The sequence below is a fragment of the Trifolium pratense genome, linkage group LG4 (genome assembly GCF_020283565.1).
Source record: "Trifolium pratense cultivar HEN17-A07 linkage group LG4, ARS_RC_1.1, whole genome shotgun sequence".
Taxonomy (NCBI): Eukaryota; Viridiplantae; Streptophyta; class Magnoliopsida; order Fabales; family Fabaceae; genus Trifolium; species Trifolium pratense.
In genome coordinates, this window is record NC_060062.1 from 45236003 (window position 1) to 45253543 (window position 17541).

At 31.7% G+C, this 17541-nt stretch overlaps 2 protein-coding genes across 4 annotated transcripts; both read left to right on the forward strand.

Annotated features, from left to right (window-relative positions):
- The first annotated feature begins 467 nt into the window (after nucleotides 1-467).
- Nucleotides 468-3337, forward strand: LOC123923586 (plant intracellular Ras-group-related LRR protein 5-like). Its single transcript, XM_045976280.1, has 3 exons — nucleotides 468-1173; nucleotides 1822-2738; nucleotides 2994-3337. The coding sequence occupies exons 1-3, from the start codon at nucleotides 678-680 to the stop codon at nucleotides 3117-3119; spliced, it is 1539 nt and encodes a 512-aa protein (XP_045832236.1). The 5' UTR covers nucleotides 468-677; the 3' UTR covers nucleotides 3120-3337.
- A 2536-nt stretch (nucleotides 3338-5873) lies between these two features.
- LOC123881555 (eyes absent homolog) lies at nucleotides 5874-9019 on the forward strand. Of its 3 annotated transcripts, XM_045930268.1 has the most exons (7): nucleotides 5874-5990; nucleotides 6245-6297; nucleotides 6903-7188; nucleotides 7279-7446; nucleotides 7980-8073; nucleotides 8155-8349; nucleotides 8539-9019. In XM_045930268.1, the coding sequence occupies exons 3-7, from the start codon at nucleotides 6931-6933 to the stop codon at nucleotides 8790-8792; spliced, it is 969 nt and encodes a 322-aa protein (XP_045786224.1). In that variant the 5' UTR covers nucleotides 5874-5990; nucleotides 6245-6297; nucleotides 6903-6930; the 3' UTR covers nucleotides 8793-9019. The 3 variants fall into 3 exon arrangements, with proteins under 3 accessions (XP_045786224.1, XP_045786223.1, XP_045786221.1); XM_045930267.1 differs by lacking the exon at nucleotides 6245-6297; XM_045930265.1 differs by lacking the exon at nucleotides 6245-6297 and having other exon boundaries at nucleotides 5896-5990; nucleotides 6903-7446.
- Nucleotides 9020-17541: the final 8522 nt, after the last annotated feature.

Sequence of the window (17541 nt, forward strand, 5' to 3'; positions counted from 1 at the left end):
AGAATTTCACATATTTTTAGGGAAGGAAATTGTTGTGCTGATAAGCTTGCAAATTTTAGTTTAACGTCTCGGGAAGATCACTGGTGGGATAATGTTCCTACTTTTATTGGTGATGACTTTTTTCGCAATAGGACAGCTTTGCCTTCTTATAGATTAAATTGATTGTTTTTCTTGGGTTTTGGCCTAGTCCCCCCAATGTTCAATTGCTTTGTTTCAATAAATTTTTATGTGTGGTGCTGCAAATGATTGGTGGTGCTTGGGGTGCCAACATAGTTGGGATGTCAAGTTTCTATGACTCATGCCTTTGCACTACACTAGCCTTTATATAAAAAAAAATTAAATATAAAATCTAATAAAAAGACCAAAATTGAATTTTCTTAAAATAAAAATCTAATTTAATAAAATAAAATAAATATAAATAAGAAGATTAAATTGTAATTAAACCAATTATCAAGGGCTTCTTAGTTGTCTCCATTGTCTTTGACAAAGCACACATACAAGGACCAAACCAAAATATTAATTAATTAGGTGCATATAGCAACCATTTCTCTGTTTTTCACAACACATTCACAACATTTTCTGTCCTTCATCATTTCCACTTTGACTTTCATTTTTCTGCAACTATTTGTATATAGCCACTTCAAACTTCTCCTCCTTCTTCCACCATAGCAACAACTATGGCCACCACACCTTATCCAAAACCACCTTCACAAGCCACTCTAAACACAATACAAGAAATCACTCAAATCTATTCATCACTTCCACCTAGACCTTCCATAGAAGAAATAGAAGCTGCTACAACAACCCTTGACACTCTTAACAACTTGGAAGAAACAAAACTCCAAGAAATATCAACACAAAAACCACCACATGATGTTCCTGATGATCTTTTCTATGTTCTTCAACAACTCAAGAATACCATGGTCTTGTTTCAAAGTCATCAACAAAGAAAAGAAGCTATTCACCTTCTTCAACTTGATAAGATGTTTCAAACTTTTGGTGATCTTATTCAAAGAGCTTCTGAATTGATTTCTCCTGATGAGGATCCAAATACAAAGAAAAAGAAACTTCCTACTTTATTAGAAGATGTTGAGGAAGAGGAAGAATTGCAAAAGAGTGATGATTTTGAAGATGAAAAAGGTTCCTTAGTGCACAAGCCGTTTTTGTTTACAGGTTAGTTTCAATAATTTTACTTGGATTATTAATTATTAATATCATGAATTTCAATTGTGTATCTCCTGTTTATAACTCTTTACCAACCAAACTTATTAATACTATCACATGCAATGACTCTGACTTATTTTTGAACTCATGCAAATAAATAAGTTTTTATGTATTATTTATAAGTTTGTCAAACTAGTTTATGAAAAAACAGCTTACGAATATACAATTTTCGTTAGAGAGAATTTATGAACTAATATAAAAACTTATTTATTTGCATAAGTTATTTTTCATAAACTTAAAAATAAGACAAACCAAACAGGCCCTAGTATATGTTTGGATTGACTTATTTGAACTTATCTCCTGCTGACATAAGCATTTCTAAGACTGCTTGGGAGAGCTTATGTGAACAACTTATATGACATGTCTATAAGTTGTTTTCAACTTATTCCGTTAAGCTCTCCAAGATAGCTTATAAAAACAACGTATAGCTTATATGAAAACAGTTTGACTTTATTATTTTTTGTTATAGAATTAGTCTATACATAAGCACTTAGTATATGATAAGTGTTTCCATAAGCGCTTAGCTTAAATTAAGTTGTTTATCCAAACAAGAGAAAAACAAATGATAATTTCTTTGATTTGACTTTAATTTTGTAGGAGATGGAAGCATTGAGAAATTGAGTCTTATAAAAGTGGCTACTGTAATTGAAAATTGTGCTAATAATAAAGACACAACCCTTGAGCTTAGAGGAAAATTGGTGGATCAAATGGAATGGTTGCCACTATCAATAGGGAAATTATCTGATGTTACTCAAATAGACCTATCTGAAAATAGAATCATGGCTCTTCCAACAACAATTGTAGGTCTTAAGGCTTTAACAAAGCTTGATCTTCATTCAAACCAACTCATAAATCTTCCAAACTCATTTGGTGAATTGATAAACCTTATTGATCTTGACTTACATGCCAATAAATTAAAATCACTTCCTGCTAGTTTCGGAGACTTGACGAATCTCGTTGAACTTGACTTGAGTACAAATGATTTCATACAATTACCTGATAAAATTGGGAATTTAATCAGTTTAAAGAGATTAAATGTTGAGACAAATAGGCTTGAGGAACTACCTTTCACAATTGGGAATTGCACTTCACTTAGTGTTTTGAAGCTAGATTTCAATGAACTTAAGGCACTTCCTGAGGCAATTGGGAAACTTGAATGTTTAGAGATTCTCACTTTGCACTATAATAGAATCAAGAAGTTGCCTACAACAATTGGTAATTTAAGTAATTTGGAGGAACTTGATGTTAGTTTTAACGAACTTGAATTCGTACCTGAGAATCTGTGTTTCGCGGTTAGTTTGAAGAAACTAAACTTGGGAAAGAATTTTGCTGACTTAAGAGCATTGCCAACATCAATCGGAAACCTTGAAATGCTTGAGGAGTTAGATATAAGTGATGATCAGATAAAAACTTTGCCTGAGTCTTTTAGGTTTTTGTCTAAGTTGCGAGTTTTTCGGGCAGATGTGACTCCTCTTGAGGTGCCGCCAAAAGAAGTTGTCAAGTTGGGTGCTCAGGTAAATATAAACATTTTGACGTAGTATAAATTGGATTAAATTTGTGAATAATGTCGGTGTAAATATTTTTTATACTGTCCATCAATCATAATCTTCAGATCATTAAAAATATTTGACTTTAATCATAAGTACTTCTAAAATCACATATATGATTTGTTGACGATATAAAAATTAAGCTCGTATAACTTTTGTTTCGTTTCTATTCTTTCAATGGCTTTATTTATTCAAGTTATTTTGTTCATTGTTTGTTATCAGGAAGTTGTGCAGTATATGGCTGATTATGTCTCCAATAGGGATGCAAAACTCTTGTCATTAAAGAAGAAGAAAAAGAAGGGATTTTGTTTTTGGTTTTGTTCCATATGTGGTCCTCAGCAGGAATGAGGTTTTAGCAAAACCATGTTGTTAATTCATGTTTCCTCATGCTCAAATTATATACTTCATCCATTCCATATTGTTTGGAACACCTTGTTGTTCCTTGTAGACTGTTTTTCCTATACAAGTTTTGGATTTGCCTTGTAAATGAGTGCTTGTTTGTAACATTTGATTTGCTGTTAATCATGTGTATATAATATGATTGTTTGTTTATTACTTTGACTTTCTGTTGCTGTTGTCATTTCCAAATAATTTTTATTTTTTTAAACGGTGAAATTCAGTAATTAGTTATTAATGTAAATATTTTTTTCAATCATCGAAACTTGTTCTCGAGTTCTTTTACACTTTAACGCATTTAACTCTTACTTCAAACCAGTCGAGCTACTCACCCACTTATTTTCAAATAAAATTACTAAACGCAGACAAATGCTTACGGACTATGAAACACTAACACTAACATAAACATGTCACTAATACATTAGTACAATAGTATTGATTTGAGAAAGCGAAAGAGTTAATCATAATTACATGTGTTGGGGTGCGACACCAGGATCAAAAGTGCCAATGATACATAGTAACGAGTGCTCACTTGTTAAAGATATAAATATTGAATTAGAAGTTGTATATTCAACTAGTCACCATGCCCGTGCGTTTGCACGGAACAATAATTGTATATTGATTTACTTCCACCGCTGTTTTTTTAAGGTAAATGATGCTTTCCATTCTACTTCCACAGCTGGTTTGTGATTTGCTGGTTTCGGGTATAATTGTTCTAGCCGGAGGTTGTTTTTGCGTCAATAATTTGGACACATAACTTTAATCACAATTTTTTTTTTTGTTTTCACCATCAGTTTAATCTCCAGTTTAATCTGGTTCGAGGGTCAGTTCTATAGTATCAAGTGGTTTCAGCCCCCTCCCGATTGCAGTTGTGGGGGATCGAACTGTGGTCCTCCCTACCAAGTTCAGCGTCAATCACCACTGAACCAACTAACGATTGATAACTTTAATCACAATTAAGTTACATGTATTAGTGGTTGAAACGTGGTATTGTAAGTAAAAGATTCGGGTTCGATTCTCATGTTAGACAAATTTCAAATATTTTTTATAATAAAGCTGCAATTAGGGTTAACCTAGTTGCAAATTATAATTATTAAAAATAAGAAAGATTTCTTGAATATTTAAAAGTTGTTTATTTTCAACACTTGTATTTTTATTTTTTTTTGCTTTCACCACCGGTTAAATCCGGGATCAGTTCTAGCATCAAGCGATTTCAGCCCCCTCCCGACCGCAGTTGCGGGGATCGAACTGCGGTTCAACGTCAATCACCACTGAACCAACTTTTAATTACTTAACAAACAATCTTAAATCTTAATACATTATTTAAGGAAGACACTTAAATGATGATACTATAGTTTGTCAACTTTGTTGTGTATAGTGGACTAGTAGCAGTACGTTACTATTGCTAATGACAACTTATGAAATTAAAGGATAAACATTTATTTAATAGGGAAAAACCTTGTCTTAATCAGAAGCTAGTCATAGATGTTGACAAATGACAAGCAAATCTGTTAATCCTTAATCCAATCTCATTTAGATCAAACCAAAAACGTCAGCATCGATGGTCTGCATATCTTTGTTTCATATTTTTATCATAGATAGATTGACTGAAATAACTCAAATTTTATTTTTATTAACGGTTAATGATAATAAAATCATTCTACCCATAGTTTCAGTTCATGGTTGATTAAATATAGACTAGAAAAAGGAAGAAGGGAAGAAGGTGTTGTTGTAAAACGTTGGGGCTTAAACTATGGAATTATCTTGTCAGCAAAGAAAAAGTCTTGGGCCTATATAGGGCGGCTATGTTCATCAACAATTTTCTTGTTGAACATATTTTATCATTCATTCTACTGCAAGCATAGTAAACATCATTAAAAAAAATAGTAAACATTACAAATTTATAATTAACAAATTATATTTTATGTTTCTTATGTAAGAACATCGCAAATTCGTAGTTTGCATCCTAGAAAGTGAATCCAGTTTGTAGTTAGTATTTTAGAAAGCGAACTATTTTTTTCATAATTTTTTTTTCATTTAGGGGGCGCAGACGTTGGGTTTGAATTAAAAACATTGTCACTCGCTAATTAGAGTACAAACTAAAACACAGTTCACTACACAATTCACTCAGTTTGCACTTAACTATATATTGAACCATATAAAAATTTGGTCACCGTCCAATACCATATTTTAATTGGCCATTGGAGCGGTTATGACAGTATCGATCACACACACACACACCGTATAATTCTATAAATTGAAATCTTTTTTTTTTATTATTATTTTTTATACACTGTTCCATTAAAAATATTTTCTCAGGGGTGAATGAAGGGTTCACACTTTAACTTGCAAACCGTGTTTCAATCAAAATTATTTCATAGGAGATGGGAGAAGAGTGGAGAGTACAAACAAATTTAATTTTTATAAAGTTTGTATGCTAGAAAGCGAACTTAGTTCGTAGTTTGCATCATAGAAAGTAAACTTAGTTCGTAGTTTGCATCATAGAAAACAAACTATTTTTTTCCCAATTTTTTATATTTACACACTCGTATTCTAAGTAGCGAGCAGTAAATTTGTAATCTTAGGGGTGCGTTTGAGATTGAGGGGTCGCGAAAAGTAATCTCTAATAATGGACCATAAATAGATTGGCTACTGATTCGGCCCACTAAAAGTAAATAAGAAAATAAGGAAAAATAAAAAGTAATTGTAACTGAGATTGAGAAATAGAGTGATACTCTTCTTCTTCTTCTTCTTCTTCTTCTTCTTTTTCTTCTTCTTCACAATCACATTCACAACGCAGTTTCATCGTTCTTCTCTGCAACGGTAACTAATTACTAATTTTCTATATCTTCAACTGTTACTATACATTTTCAACTTTTTCTTTCCTAAACCTGTTTTTACTATTCATTTTTGTACTTTACACGCTGATTCGAATCTCATAATGTTTTGATTATTATAATCAATATATATAGCACGCTAATTCTGTTGATTAAAGTTTCTGAATTCATCATAAGCTTAATTTTTACACCATTCAATGCTTCGTTATTCATCGTGTTTAAATTTTGATCATTTCCTAGTGATTCATTAAATTCAGCCGAGGTTCGCTTAAGTTTGTTCAGCAATTGAATGTGTGTGAGTAATGCTATTCCAGTTTTCATTTGTTCTAAATCCTAATTATCTCTTGTTTTAGTTTTCTAAGTGGGAATTCTTTGAAGTAATTATTGTATTGTATTCTATTGTAGTAGTAATTTGTATAGTTGTGTATGGATAATGACGGCGTTGTGGAATGGTAGCTATAGCGATGCAATAACTGCGCTAAGCTATTTTGTGTATGTTTGGTATCACGGTGAGTATGTCAGAATCACGGTGATCCACTGTGATTTTGCAGAAGCTACAAAGTGTAGCTTTTGGAAAATCACAGTGGATCACCATGATTCTAACATACCCCGCGATACCAAACATAGGCTTAGTACAAAATGTTGTCCAATAAAGACTATAGTAGCGCTATAGCACTCTCGCATAGAAAAAATTGAACAAACTGCTGTTTTAGTACAAAATATTGTGCAGTAAAGACTATAGTAGTGCTATAGCACTCTCGCATAGAAAAAAATTGAACAAAATTCTGTTTTGTGCAATATGTGTTTGACAACATTTGACAATGATGTCAATATGGGGTGGTAAATGTGTGAATTAAAGTAATAATATGCAATGAATCGTGATTTTTTTTTTCTGCAGGGCACTGTTAGGTTAGTTCCTTGAGTAAATGCATGCTGGAATGGCTGCTGCATCTGAGATAACTAAGGAGGAAACACAAGTTTCTTCCAATGACAACATCCATCCTAGGCTGGATGTCTATGTGTGGGACATGGATGAGACCCTTATACTGCTTAACTCCTTGCTGAAATCGTCATATGCGGAGGCTTTCAACGGTCTGAAGGATGTGCAGAAAGGTGTTGAGCTCGGGAAGATGTGGGAGAATCTCATTCTGAAATTGTGCGATGATCATTTCTTCTACGAACAAGTAAAATTTGATTTTTTTTTGTTCAAATATTTTCGATGGTTTGTTTTTAGTTGTGGAGAGTTAGTTTGGGGTGGGGTTTCTGTGCTGCAGATTGAAAATTACAATAAGCCATTTCTTGATGTTCTGTCCAAATATGATGATGGGAGGGACCTATCTGATTATGACTTCAACCAAGATGAATTGGGCTCCCCACATGACGATGCCAACAAAAGAAAAATTGCATACAGGCATCGAATTATATCCCAAAAATACTTGCAGGTAAAACTTCTGCAACACATATCTAATGACTTTAGTATATTTTGCTGAGATCGTGAGATATTATTAATATTTCAATAGAAGATTTCAAATACTGCTGCACCTCCCTTCATTTTATCTTCTTTAAAAACAGGAAACTGTTGACAATTCATGAAGGTATATCAAGCTTATGGAAATGGGTGCTTGATCTCTAAAGAATTGATTGAGTATCCATATTGAAAATATAGTAAAGGATATAAAACTATATTGGCCACTGCTAAATTAAATACTTAAATTCTGGCGTTAAAAGATCAATAATAGTTGTAAGTAAAAATTGACAAAAGAAAGCTGTAAGGCTTCAACAAGCCTTAGTTAGGTGACAAATGGCAATTTGTTTTCTGATGACTGAAGCTTGATAGATTTCATGAAGTGATAATCTAATCTAGAGAAACTTATAAAGAGTTATGGTGTAACCGGACATGTTTACTTTATCTGCAAGTTTCTTCATCAGTAGCTTAATCTGAGGGTAAAATTAATATTCTCTCTCCTTGTTTCAGGGTTTACATAATATTTTAGATCACGAGACAATAAAAGTATGGGATGATTTGTATGATAAAACTGATGAATATACTGACAAATGGCTTTCATCAGGTATGTTTTGACAATTCATTTATATTATCTTTTGTTGCATGACCTGTTTTAGTTATAACTTTCTTGTTTTATTTATTTTAGCACGGACCTTTTTGAAGGAGTGTTCTGGTGAAAATAAAGATGCAGTTTCTTCCATTGCTTATGCTAACACAAGCACTGACTCAACTAATTCAAAGCATCAACATGTAAATGTCTTAGTGACATCCGGATCGTTGATACCATCTCTTGTAAAATGCTTGCTCTTTCATCTGGACAGCTTAATAACACATGAAAATGGTGAGTATTTTCTTTTTATTCTGATTACTATAAATTCAATGTGACAGAATAGATTTATTATATAAAAAACCATTATCTTTTCAACCATTCAAAACTAGTAATAATCATATTATAAAGAAGTGAATAGTTCAGTCTTGAAAATGAGTCGATGTTACTTGCCATTAAAAAGGATGTATTATCTCATTTCAGTGTATAGCTCTTGGGATGTGGGGAAAGTTCAATGTTTCCGATGGATCAAGGAGCGTTTCAACCATCCCAACGTTCGCTTTTGTGTAATTGGAGATGGATGGGAAGAGTGTGAAGCTGCCGAAATCATGAGATGGCCATTTGTTAAGATTGACCCTCGGCCAGGAAAACCTCATAGGTTCCCTGGTCTCACATCCAAAACAGTTGGCCACTATTTTTCTGTGGTGTACCCAGACAACGAGAATGATGAAGAATGATGACTCTTCATGTTATCTAAACCTCATAGGTTCCCCGGCAGCATGATCAATATTGTGTTGCCAAGTGTAAAAATTGATGACATGTGATGGCTGTTAAAACTTTAGGTGTTAACTGCTCTTGTTGAGATCAGTTTAAACTATTTTTCTATGACATGAATGGGTGATCACAGATTAAGATGTAGATGTTGACGTTGAATGAATGTAGATCATTTACCTCTTCTCATGTATATAACATGTTTTAAAATAATATCTACGAACCTTCTCTAGGCCATCAGCTCATCATATGTCTCGCTCATTTCGCAGAAGTATTATAGAAACTGCACCTCTTGCAAATGGAAATTTGATCATCTGCAGTTTGAAAACAGAAACTGCACCTCTTACAATTATGATCAAAAGATTTAATTTTTTATATCAGATTGGCTTTTAATATATTTTAACTCAGAAAGATATTAAGAGATATGTACTCTGTAAAATTTTATGGTTAAAATCTTCAGCAGTTCTTTATTTTTTTATTTTTTTCTTTATTAAATTAAACTGTAGAGGACCCTCATCACAAACATATCCCACTAAAGGTCCTAAACTTTACTGGATTATGGGCTCATCTGAATTTTGGGCCAAGTAGAATAACATGAACCAGATATTAATGATAGTTTCTTTTAGCGCCCTATTTGTAGAGGACGTGTAAAAATGAGAAATTTGAAAGAAAAAAAACGTCATCCACTACTTAAGTAACATATGGTGTTTGAGAAATTCATAGGGTGCCAAAAGAAACTATCGATGAAAAATCTCCCTTTAACCTCGACATGTACCTCCTACCTCTACAAACCCCTTAAATTCTAGTTCTATATCAATATCTAAATGCTATGGCTGAAGTTTGTAAGTGGCTTCACTTTCAAGTTGAATTCCTTAAACTTTGACATCACATTCACAATTAGTGGTCATTATCATCGGTTTTCAATTTCCTGGACCAAAAAATACTAAGTCTGAAAGGTAAAGTGGTTTACATTTTGAATGAATGAATTTTTTCAATTAATTTTATTAAGTCCAATTTCCCTGCCGCATGCTTAGCTTCCCTACATCAATTAATAATAGTTTGTCTCTTTGCTTATCGATAAACTCCAAATTTATATTGGTAGTATATATGGTACTATTCATTTGGTATTGGGATGCATTATCTATATGGTTCTGACAATACATTTGCTCCTACAAATTTATTATTTATTGTCCTCTACTTGTTGTTTAAGGAGTAACACATAATGCACTGATTTGATTTAAGGATAAGATTACTAGATATATGGATCAGGCAGCAGGGGCTAATCTTCCAAATAAACACTTTGTCCATTTAATCAATCTACTGTTAAGGATAAACTACATGATGAGGTTTATTTCGACCTCCTAAACTGAACATTTAATGAACTGCATTTTATCAACTTTGGCTTGGCATGGTGACATGCTGACAAGGACACCTTCATTTTGAAAGTTCTTCTTACTACATACAATATAAGTACAGTGATAGTATACATATCACAAATGGGTTATCACAAAATAAACGTGAAATTAGTTTTTGTGGCAAATAATATAAATATAAGTTGGTACAGTATTATGATGTGAAGTTTCAATAAGATGCTCAAAATATTTGCTTCAGAACAATGTACGATTTGTAATTTTATTTTCTGTTGGGAAGTTCGGAGAAACTCGGGACAAATATCGAGTCAAATGCTTCAGGACAATAAGAGAGGGAGATGGCACATCTCCACCCAAAACTTAAAGGTATTATGTTAATGAGTCACATATTTTATAAATTCAATATTCTCCTCGTTCAAAGTCGATGTGAGATATAACCATTTACATTTAAAATCCAACAATCTTCCCTAAGTGTGAGTTTTCATATCCTATAGTTGATCCAATATCAGGATCCACTCACGCTCCTCCACCAAGCCGAACCATGGCTCGATGCCATTGTTGGCCCGATAAAGGGAGTCTCACTGGGTTGGATCGACACATTGGATATTGAACAACCGTACAAGTGATTTTAACACCATACTTTCACCCAAAACCATAAGACATTAGGTTAATGGGACACCTCTCTTATAAATCCAACATTTTTTCCTTCATAATTGATGCGAGATTTAACCAATCACACTAGAAACCTAACAATCTCCCTCCAAGTGTAAGTTCTCACATCCTATAGTTGATCCAATACCAGGATTCACTCCCGCTCCCCCACCAAGCCGAACCATGACTTTAATACCACTTGTTGGGTAGTCGGGAGAAGCATCGAGTCAAATGCTCCAAAACCACAAGAGAGGAAGACACGACATCTCCACTCAAAATCTTAATGCCTTGAGATTTCGGGTGAAAACGTGGTGTCAAAGTCACTTGTAAAGTTGTTTAATGTCCAATGTGTTGATCTAATTTAGTGAGACTCCCCTTGAACAACCCAACAATGGTATCACAACCCGGTTGGGGGAGCAATAAGTGAGTGATGATGGATTGTGGACTCGGAGAGACTCACTTGAGGAGAGATGTGTGTTGAGATCTATCAAGTGTGAGTTAAATCTCACATTGATTGAAAGAGTTGAGGTTACACATTTTATAAATGAGAGGCCCATAAACCTAATGTCTTAAAGTTTTGGATGGAGATGTGGCGTCTCTCTCTTATCGTCCCGGAGCATTTGACTTGATGTTTTTTTCTAACTTCCCCAGACTTCCCAACATTTTCTTTATGTAAATGTCGTTAATGATTAAATATGAGTGAATGGGAGATAAGATACGAACACGATTAAAGTGTGTGAGCCAAAAATAAAAGTAATCAAGAAGAAAATACTATTTTCTTAGCCAAGAAGAAAATCCACCTCCCAAGAAACAGTAAGAAATAAAGTTGAACATATCTTTGTACGTTTTACACTTCCATTTTCTCTAACAAATAGAAAGCGATGGATGAAGGGAAAATTATTCCAACATTGAAAGAAAAATTACAACTTGAAGAGAGTTTCAAGAGACCAAGAGAGATTTCTAATTAGTGAAATTTTTGCGGTGTAATTGAATGGTGGGTAGTGAGAGATTGAGAGTGTTTGTATAAATTGTGTAAATTTCTCCTTTTCAATAGGTGTGTTGCAAAACTTGGGAGATGTAGGTAAAATTGGCTGAATTCCACTATCAATTTTTGTGTTATTATTTTCAATAATTTAACTATAGAAAAATTGTGTTAAAAATTCTTATTTTTATTGTCATGCAATATAAAGAAGTGAATGATGATTTAGTAATTAAAAATGCTTGAGAATGACGATGTCCAAATTTTCCGGCTACATTACAATAGTTCGCGCCTTATACAGGAGCAGCTCTGGTTGAATATTTTATGTACCGTGAACGTCACACTTTAATCATTTATGATGATCTCTCCAAACAAGCATAGGCTTATCGCCAAATGTCTCTTCTATTACGAAGACCACCATGTCGCGAAGCTTATCTCGGAGATGTTTTTCATACTCCCTCCATCCTAAAATATAAGCAAAAGTTAGTAAACAAAAGTGAATGTATTTGGTCCAAACCTTTAACCAAATACATCAAATTTTTTTGACTCATTTTTACTTATATTTGGGATGGATGGAGTATTTTATTTCTTTCTTTTTTGTGTATATATGTTGCACTATTTATAGATTATTGAACAAGAGACAACATTTTATTTGGAAAAAAAATAAAAAACTCTTCATCAAGAGCCGCAACAATATGTGATAAAATTTCATTCACTTACTATGATGTCTTAGACATGTAATGTAACAACTTGTCTCTAATCAAACCCATGAAAGAAAAAAACACCATTAAAATCCAAAACCATGAGAAAATTACATATTCACAAGAAAAATGTTGCCTAGTGGGCGCTTAACGCCGAAACAGTCACATAGCACCCAACATTGTTGGCACGCGCAACACAAGGTGCTTAGCTCCCAAGCTAGCTTTCGCTAAGAGCCGACACTTGGCATCCAACACCCTATACTGTCATTTTTTCTTATGTTTTTGTATCGTAGATTCAAACCAGGTCATCCAATATATCATATAATTCGATTATTTTGAAAATCACTAGCAATAAACATGTGAACAACATTTCAAATTTAATTTCACCTTCCTTGAGTCGTCTAAATCTCAAGATTAAAGACATTATCTCAACAATTGAATTGAAATTTGTTGAATGAATGAGCAAGAAAAGGGAGTGCCTATATGCAAAGTATAGAGATGAATGATTGAAGGACACATCTAGAATAATAGTGGGAGGAATATCCAAGTTGGGATCAGAGTCAGAATGCGGAAAAAATCGAACAAAACTAATAGTACAGCTTTGTGGTCCCTATTTACTTCTTGCACACTTATCTTTGGACCTTTTTTTTTTTTTTTGTAATTTTGCCTATAGTTCACAAAATTAAAGGCACTACACCCATACCTTTATTATAACTTTTCATTCTCTCCCTATCTTGACAATTCATTTCAATGCATATATTACACTTTTTTATTTAAATATAATTTTCTATATTCTGAATCTTAGAAAATTTGATTTTCTTTTGTTTAGTCCATTTTTATTATATATATACTCATGACTTGTCGCTTTTCATTATATATAGTAGCTATAAAGATTGTATTTATACGTGCCTTGTCCACTTTTTTGTTAATTTTTCGAGTCGGATATGACCGTAAAAGATATTTAGAGTATGTAGTTTGACAATTAAAAAATTGATATCATATTTAAAATCTTATAGAAATGCATAATTTATAAGAGAGTAAAAAAAAGTAATATAAAACAATAAATATTGTATCTAATCTAAATCTAAATAGTATACAAATACCGAGTTTTGTTATTGTCAAAAAAAAAAATACCGAGTTGGACATTATTTTATAACATTTCTAATCCTTATATTATACACAAATATTCTTGAAAGATAAGAACAGTGACTATACTATTTTAGTTGTAAAGAGAAGTATACTATAGCTTGAACTTCATTGCTCACATCACAATGCCAATGCATTACTTTCTACATTTGATTATAAAATTCAGAGTCATAAAAGTTCTGTGATATGTTTGTAATTGATATCGACTAAAAGAGAAAAATTAAGAGAAAAATTGTATTGAATGAATACTGAAAATTTAAAGATTGTTCAAATATAATCACCCGTCTAATCTTACAAAGATTTGAACAACATTGTGACAATTAATGAATGGAATCAAAGAGAGCAATCACTATAATTTTTGGTAACATGGAAGTTTGGGGATTACCAACAGCAATTACACAAGTGAATTTGGACGCTACATAAGTTGCGTAGCCAACCACATTAATTTGTCAGGAAGATTTGTTCATGGATCACTACATTGGGTTTTGAGTAATAAGGTAAATGATTTTGACACCACATTATAACCTAAAACCTTAAGACATTAAATTTATTTGGTCATCTTATAAATACTCGACATCTACTTTTCTATTCAATGTGAGACTTAATTGTGAAGAAGATTTCTATCATCTATATTAGTTGAATTTTGATGAAGACAAAAACTTATCAAAGAAAACCAAATTTAGTTGGTTCAGTGGTGATTGGCGCTGAACTTGGTAGGGAGGACCACGGTTTGATCCCCCGCAGCTGCATTTGGGAGGAGACTAGAACCACTTGATGTCAGAACTTGCCCCGAACTCTGAACTACTAAGGCCCCCTCCCCCTAGGAACCAGAGGGTGAAAACAAAAAACAAAAAAAAAACTTATCAAAGAAGAAAAAGGATGAAGAACTATAATTTATAATTTGTAATAGAATTGATCTAAGATATCCTTTACAATTCAATCTATGATACCTTTTAGAATGCTCAAAAACTTCTTCCACTTAATCTTAATTCTTTCATATACATGCCTCTTAAAAAGATTTGAAGAACTATAATTTATAATTTTTTCTATGCATTAAAACTAAGATTTTTTTGGATAATTCTATGTAGTAACCCATTACCACTTTATGGTAACACATTACCATATTTGAAAATTCAAAAATGAAATTGTTGCCTTTTGGTAATCGATTATTGTTTATTAGTAATCGATTACCACATGAAATAATGCATATTTTTCAAGTAAAAAGGATCTACATTAATAATGTATATCTTTCAAATACATTATTTCAAATATTATAGTCTAAAAATTAATCGATTTGGATCAAAGAAAAATTAAATAAAATAAGTATTTGAAAAATATGTATTATTTCGTATGATAATCTATTAATAATGTATTTGAAAATGAGACGTTTCATTAAACTTTCTATTTTATTTATTGAGCATATATTAGATAAGGTACAGTACATTCCAAAAATTTGCTGGGATCTAACTTACTAAGGGAAATAGGGCTGACAGACACATCATGGGTAAAAAATAAAAAGGAAAAGCTGAACTAATCATCACAAAAGTAAATGATTAATGTAGAGAACCTTTTTTACTTTTATGTTCGTTGAAGGGTAATGTGACACTTGAAGTTAAGTTTGCCAAAAAAATGTCATGCATGTTTTGTCAATGTCTATAACAACGTGGCTAATTGTATACCATCTAATGTACTCTTTAAAAAATAATCATTTATTTATTAATTTAATTATCTAATGTACCGGTATATTAGAAATTAACATATGTACCATAGAATTTACTAAATAAATAAATCTCATAATTTCACATTTATTAAGAAATAAGGAAATGAGAAAGTTAACATGTCACTTGCTATTATTGACTGAGTTGTATTTATAAAAAAATAATAATGTATTCATTATTATTAAATACAAAATAAAATATGTCAAATTGAGATGATCCAAATAATATTAATATAGTTAATGAGCTCTTCTTAGGATGAATCGGAAGAATTCGAGTTCGATTTTTTATATGAATAATTCTTAGTTAAATTTTACTTACCATGTAGTCAAATTCTAGATTACTAGAGTCTTATCCCTAAAAATTAGAGGGTTAACACTAAAACAAAATATTGAAAATTTAAAATATAAATAATTTTGAGATAGTTTTTATGCGAAAATTCATATCGGTCTTTTAAGACGGAATGAAGGAGTTTAGAGTAGGGGTGTTCAAATCACCGATCCAAATAAAAACTGCAAACTCATGCAAGATAAATTAGAAACCACAATAAATTGAATATTTTTTAGTGTGTTTGGATGTCCTTTTAATTTTTTAATATTACTTATTAGTTTAATTTTTTTTTTATACTTTTCATTTGTTTCAAATATAATCGATAATTGTCATTTTAAGATAATAAATTTTTAATACATGGAGTATATGTTATATTTTGCATCAAACATATTATTTACTTCGTAAAAAAAAAATCAAACTATAATATATTTTATAGTATTTTTATAATATTTTTATACACCCGTAGTCTAGAGATAGAGCCATAGAGGGTTAGAGAACAGGGAGTGTGGCTAACTCACGTGCATGCATTACATTGGTTTTATTGTACCAAATAGGTGGGGATGTGGGGGAGGAGGATGGGGTTATATACAAGGGTTGGTGACTTTGGGTCCATAATATTGATCCGTTTAATTAATTTGTTTTCTAATGGAATATATTAGTGATTTTCATTCCCGATAAAAGTTGTGAAAACTTCGTATCAATATTATGTAACCAAAAAAATATATATTAATCAAAGAATGATTTTTTAAAAAAACTTTTTTCTACTAATTTTTTTGACTAAATAAAAAAATATATCAATTTAACTAAGACATTCATCTCAAATGGTTAATAAGTTTCTTACCAATAAAAAAGGTTATTAAGTTCTCTCTAGAACGAGTTGTTCGGTAGAATCCGAATTCGATTTCTGAAGGAAATAATTTTGGCAAAGTTTTACTTATCTTATTGCCGAACTCTGAAATACCAAACCCCTTTCCCTAAAAACCAGAGGATTAATACAATATATATATATTCACTGAAAGAAAATATAAGGATATCAAAGACGACCTCATTCTTGGAAATGTCACATTTTAAATATAAACGAATCACAACTTTTATTTTTGAATTTGAAACTTGATAATTGAATTAAGATGACTTACTTTATCTTTGTCATATACTAAAAATTTTGTATACTTTTTTTTTAGAGAATCATTCATACTAATTAGTCACTACTTCTGGAATACTAGTTAGAAAAAAAATTCAATAAAGTAAATTTTAAATTAAAAAACTAATTGGGTAAAATTTGCAGCTTGTGGAAGATTCCGGTTTTGCAGCTTGTGGAACTACCTAGCTAAAATTTTAAGGTTGGTTAGAGGCAAACGATTCTTCAGGAGGACGGAAAGGTACAATCCGTCGATGGCTAATGTTAATGGGTATCGTTCATGGGTACTTTGATTGTTTACAACATCTGCGTGTACAAACCGTGTATTGGAAGAATCGATTTTGTTGGAAACTTTCCATGAGCTAGATTCACCAAAAACGGCTCTGCAATTAAAAAAAACTAATTAGGTCTATGTCCCCAATTTTTGTATATATTTTTTCCTTTTCTTAATTTAATAAAGAGATATAGACAAATGATGGAGGCAAAGCCTGTTTTGTCCCATAATGTCTAGATACTCTTCACCTTATAAAAAAAGTAAAATAATAATTTTTATATTTTTAAAATATAGATTACATAATTCTAAGACTATTTTACTATATATATTTTATAAAGTTCCTTAAATAATGTCCCATAAACATTAATTAACATTTTTTCTTTTATAAAAGAAATCTAAATATATTCATAA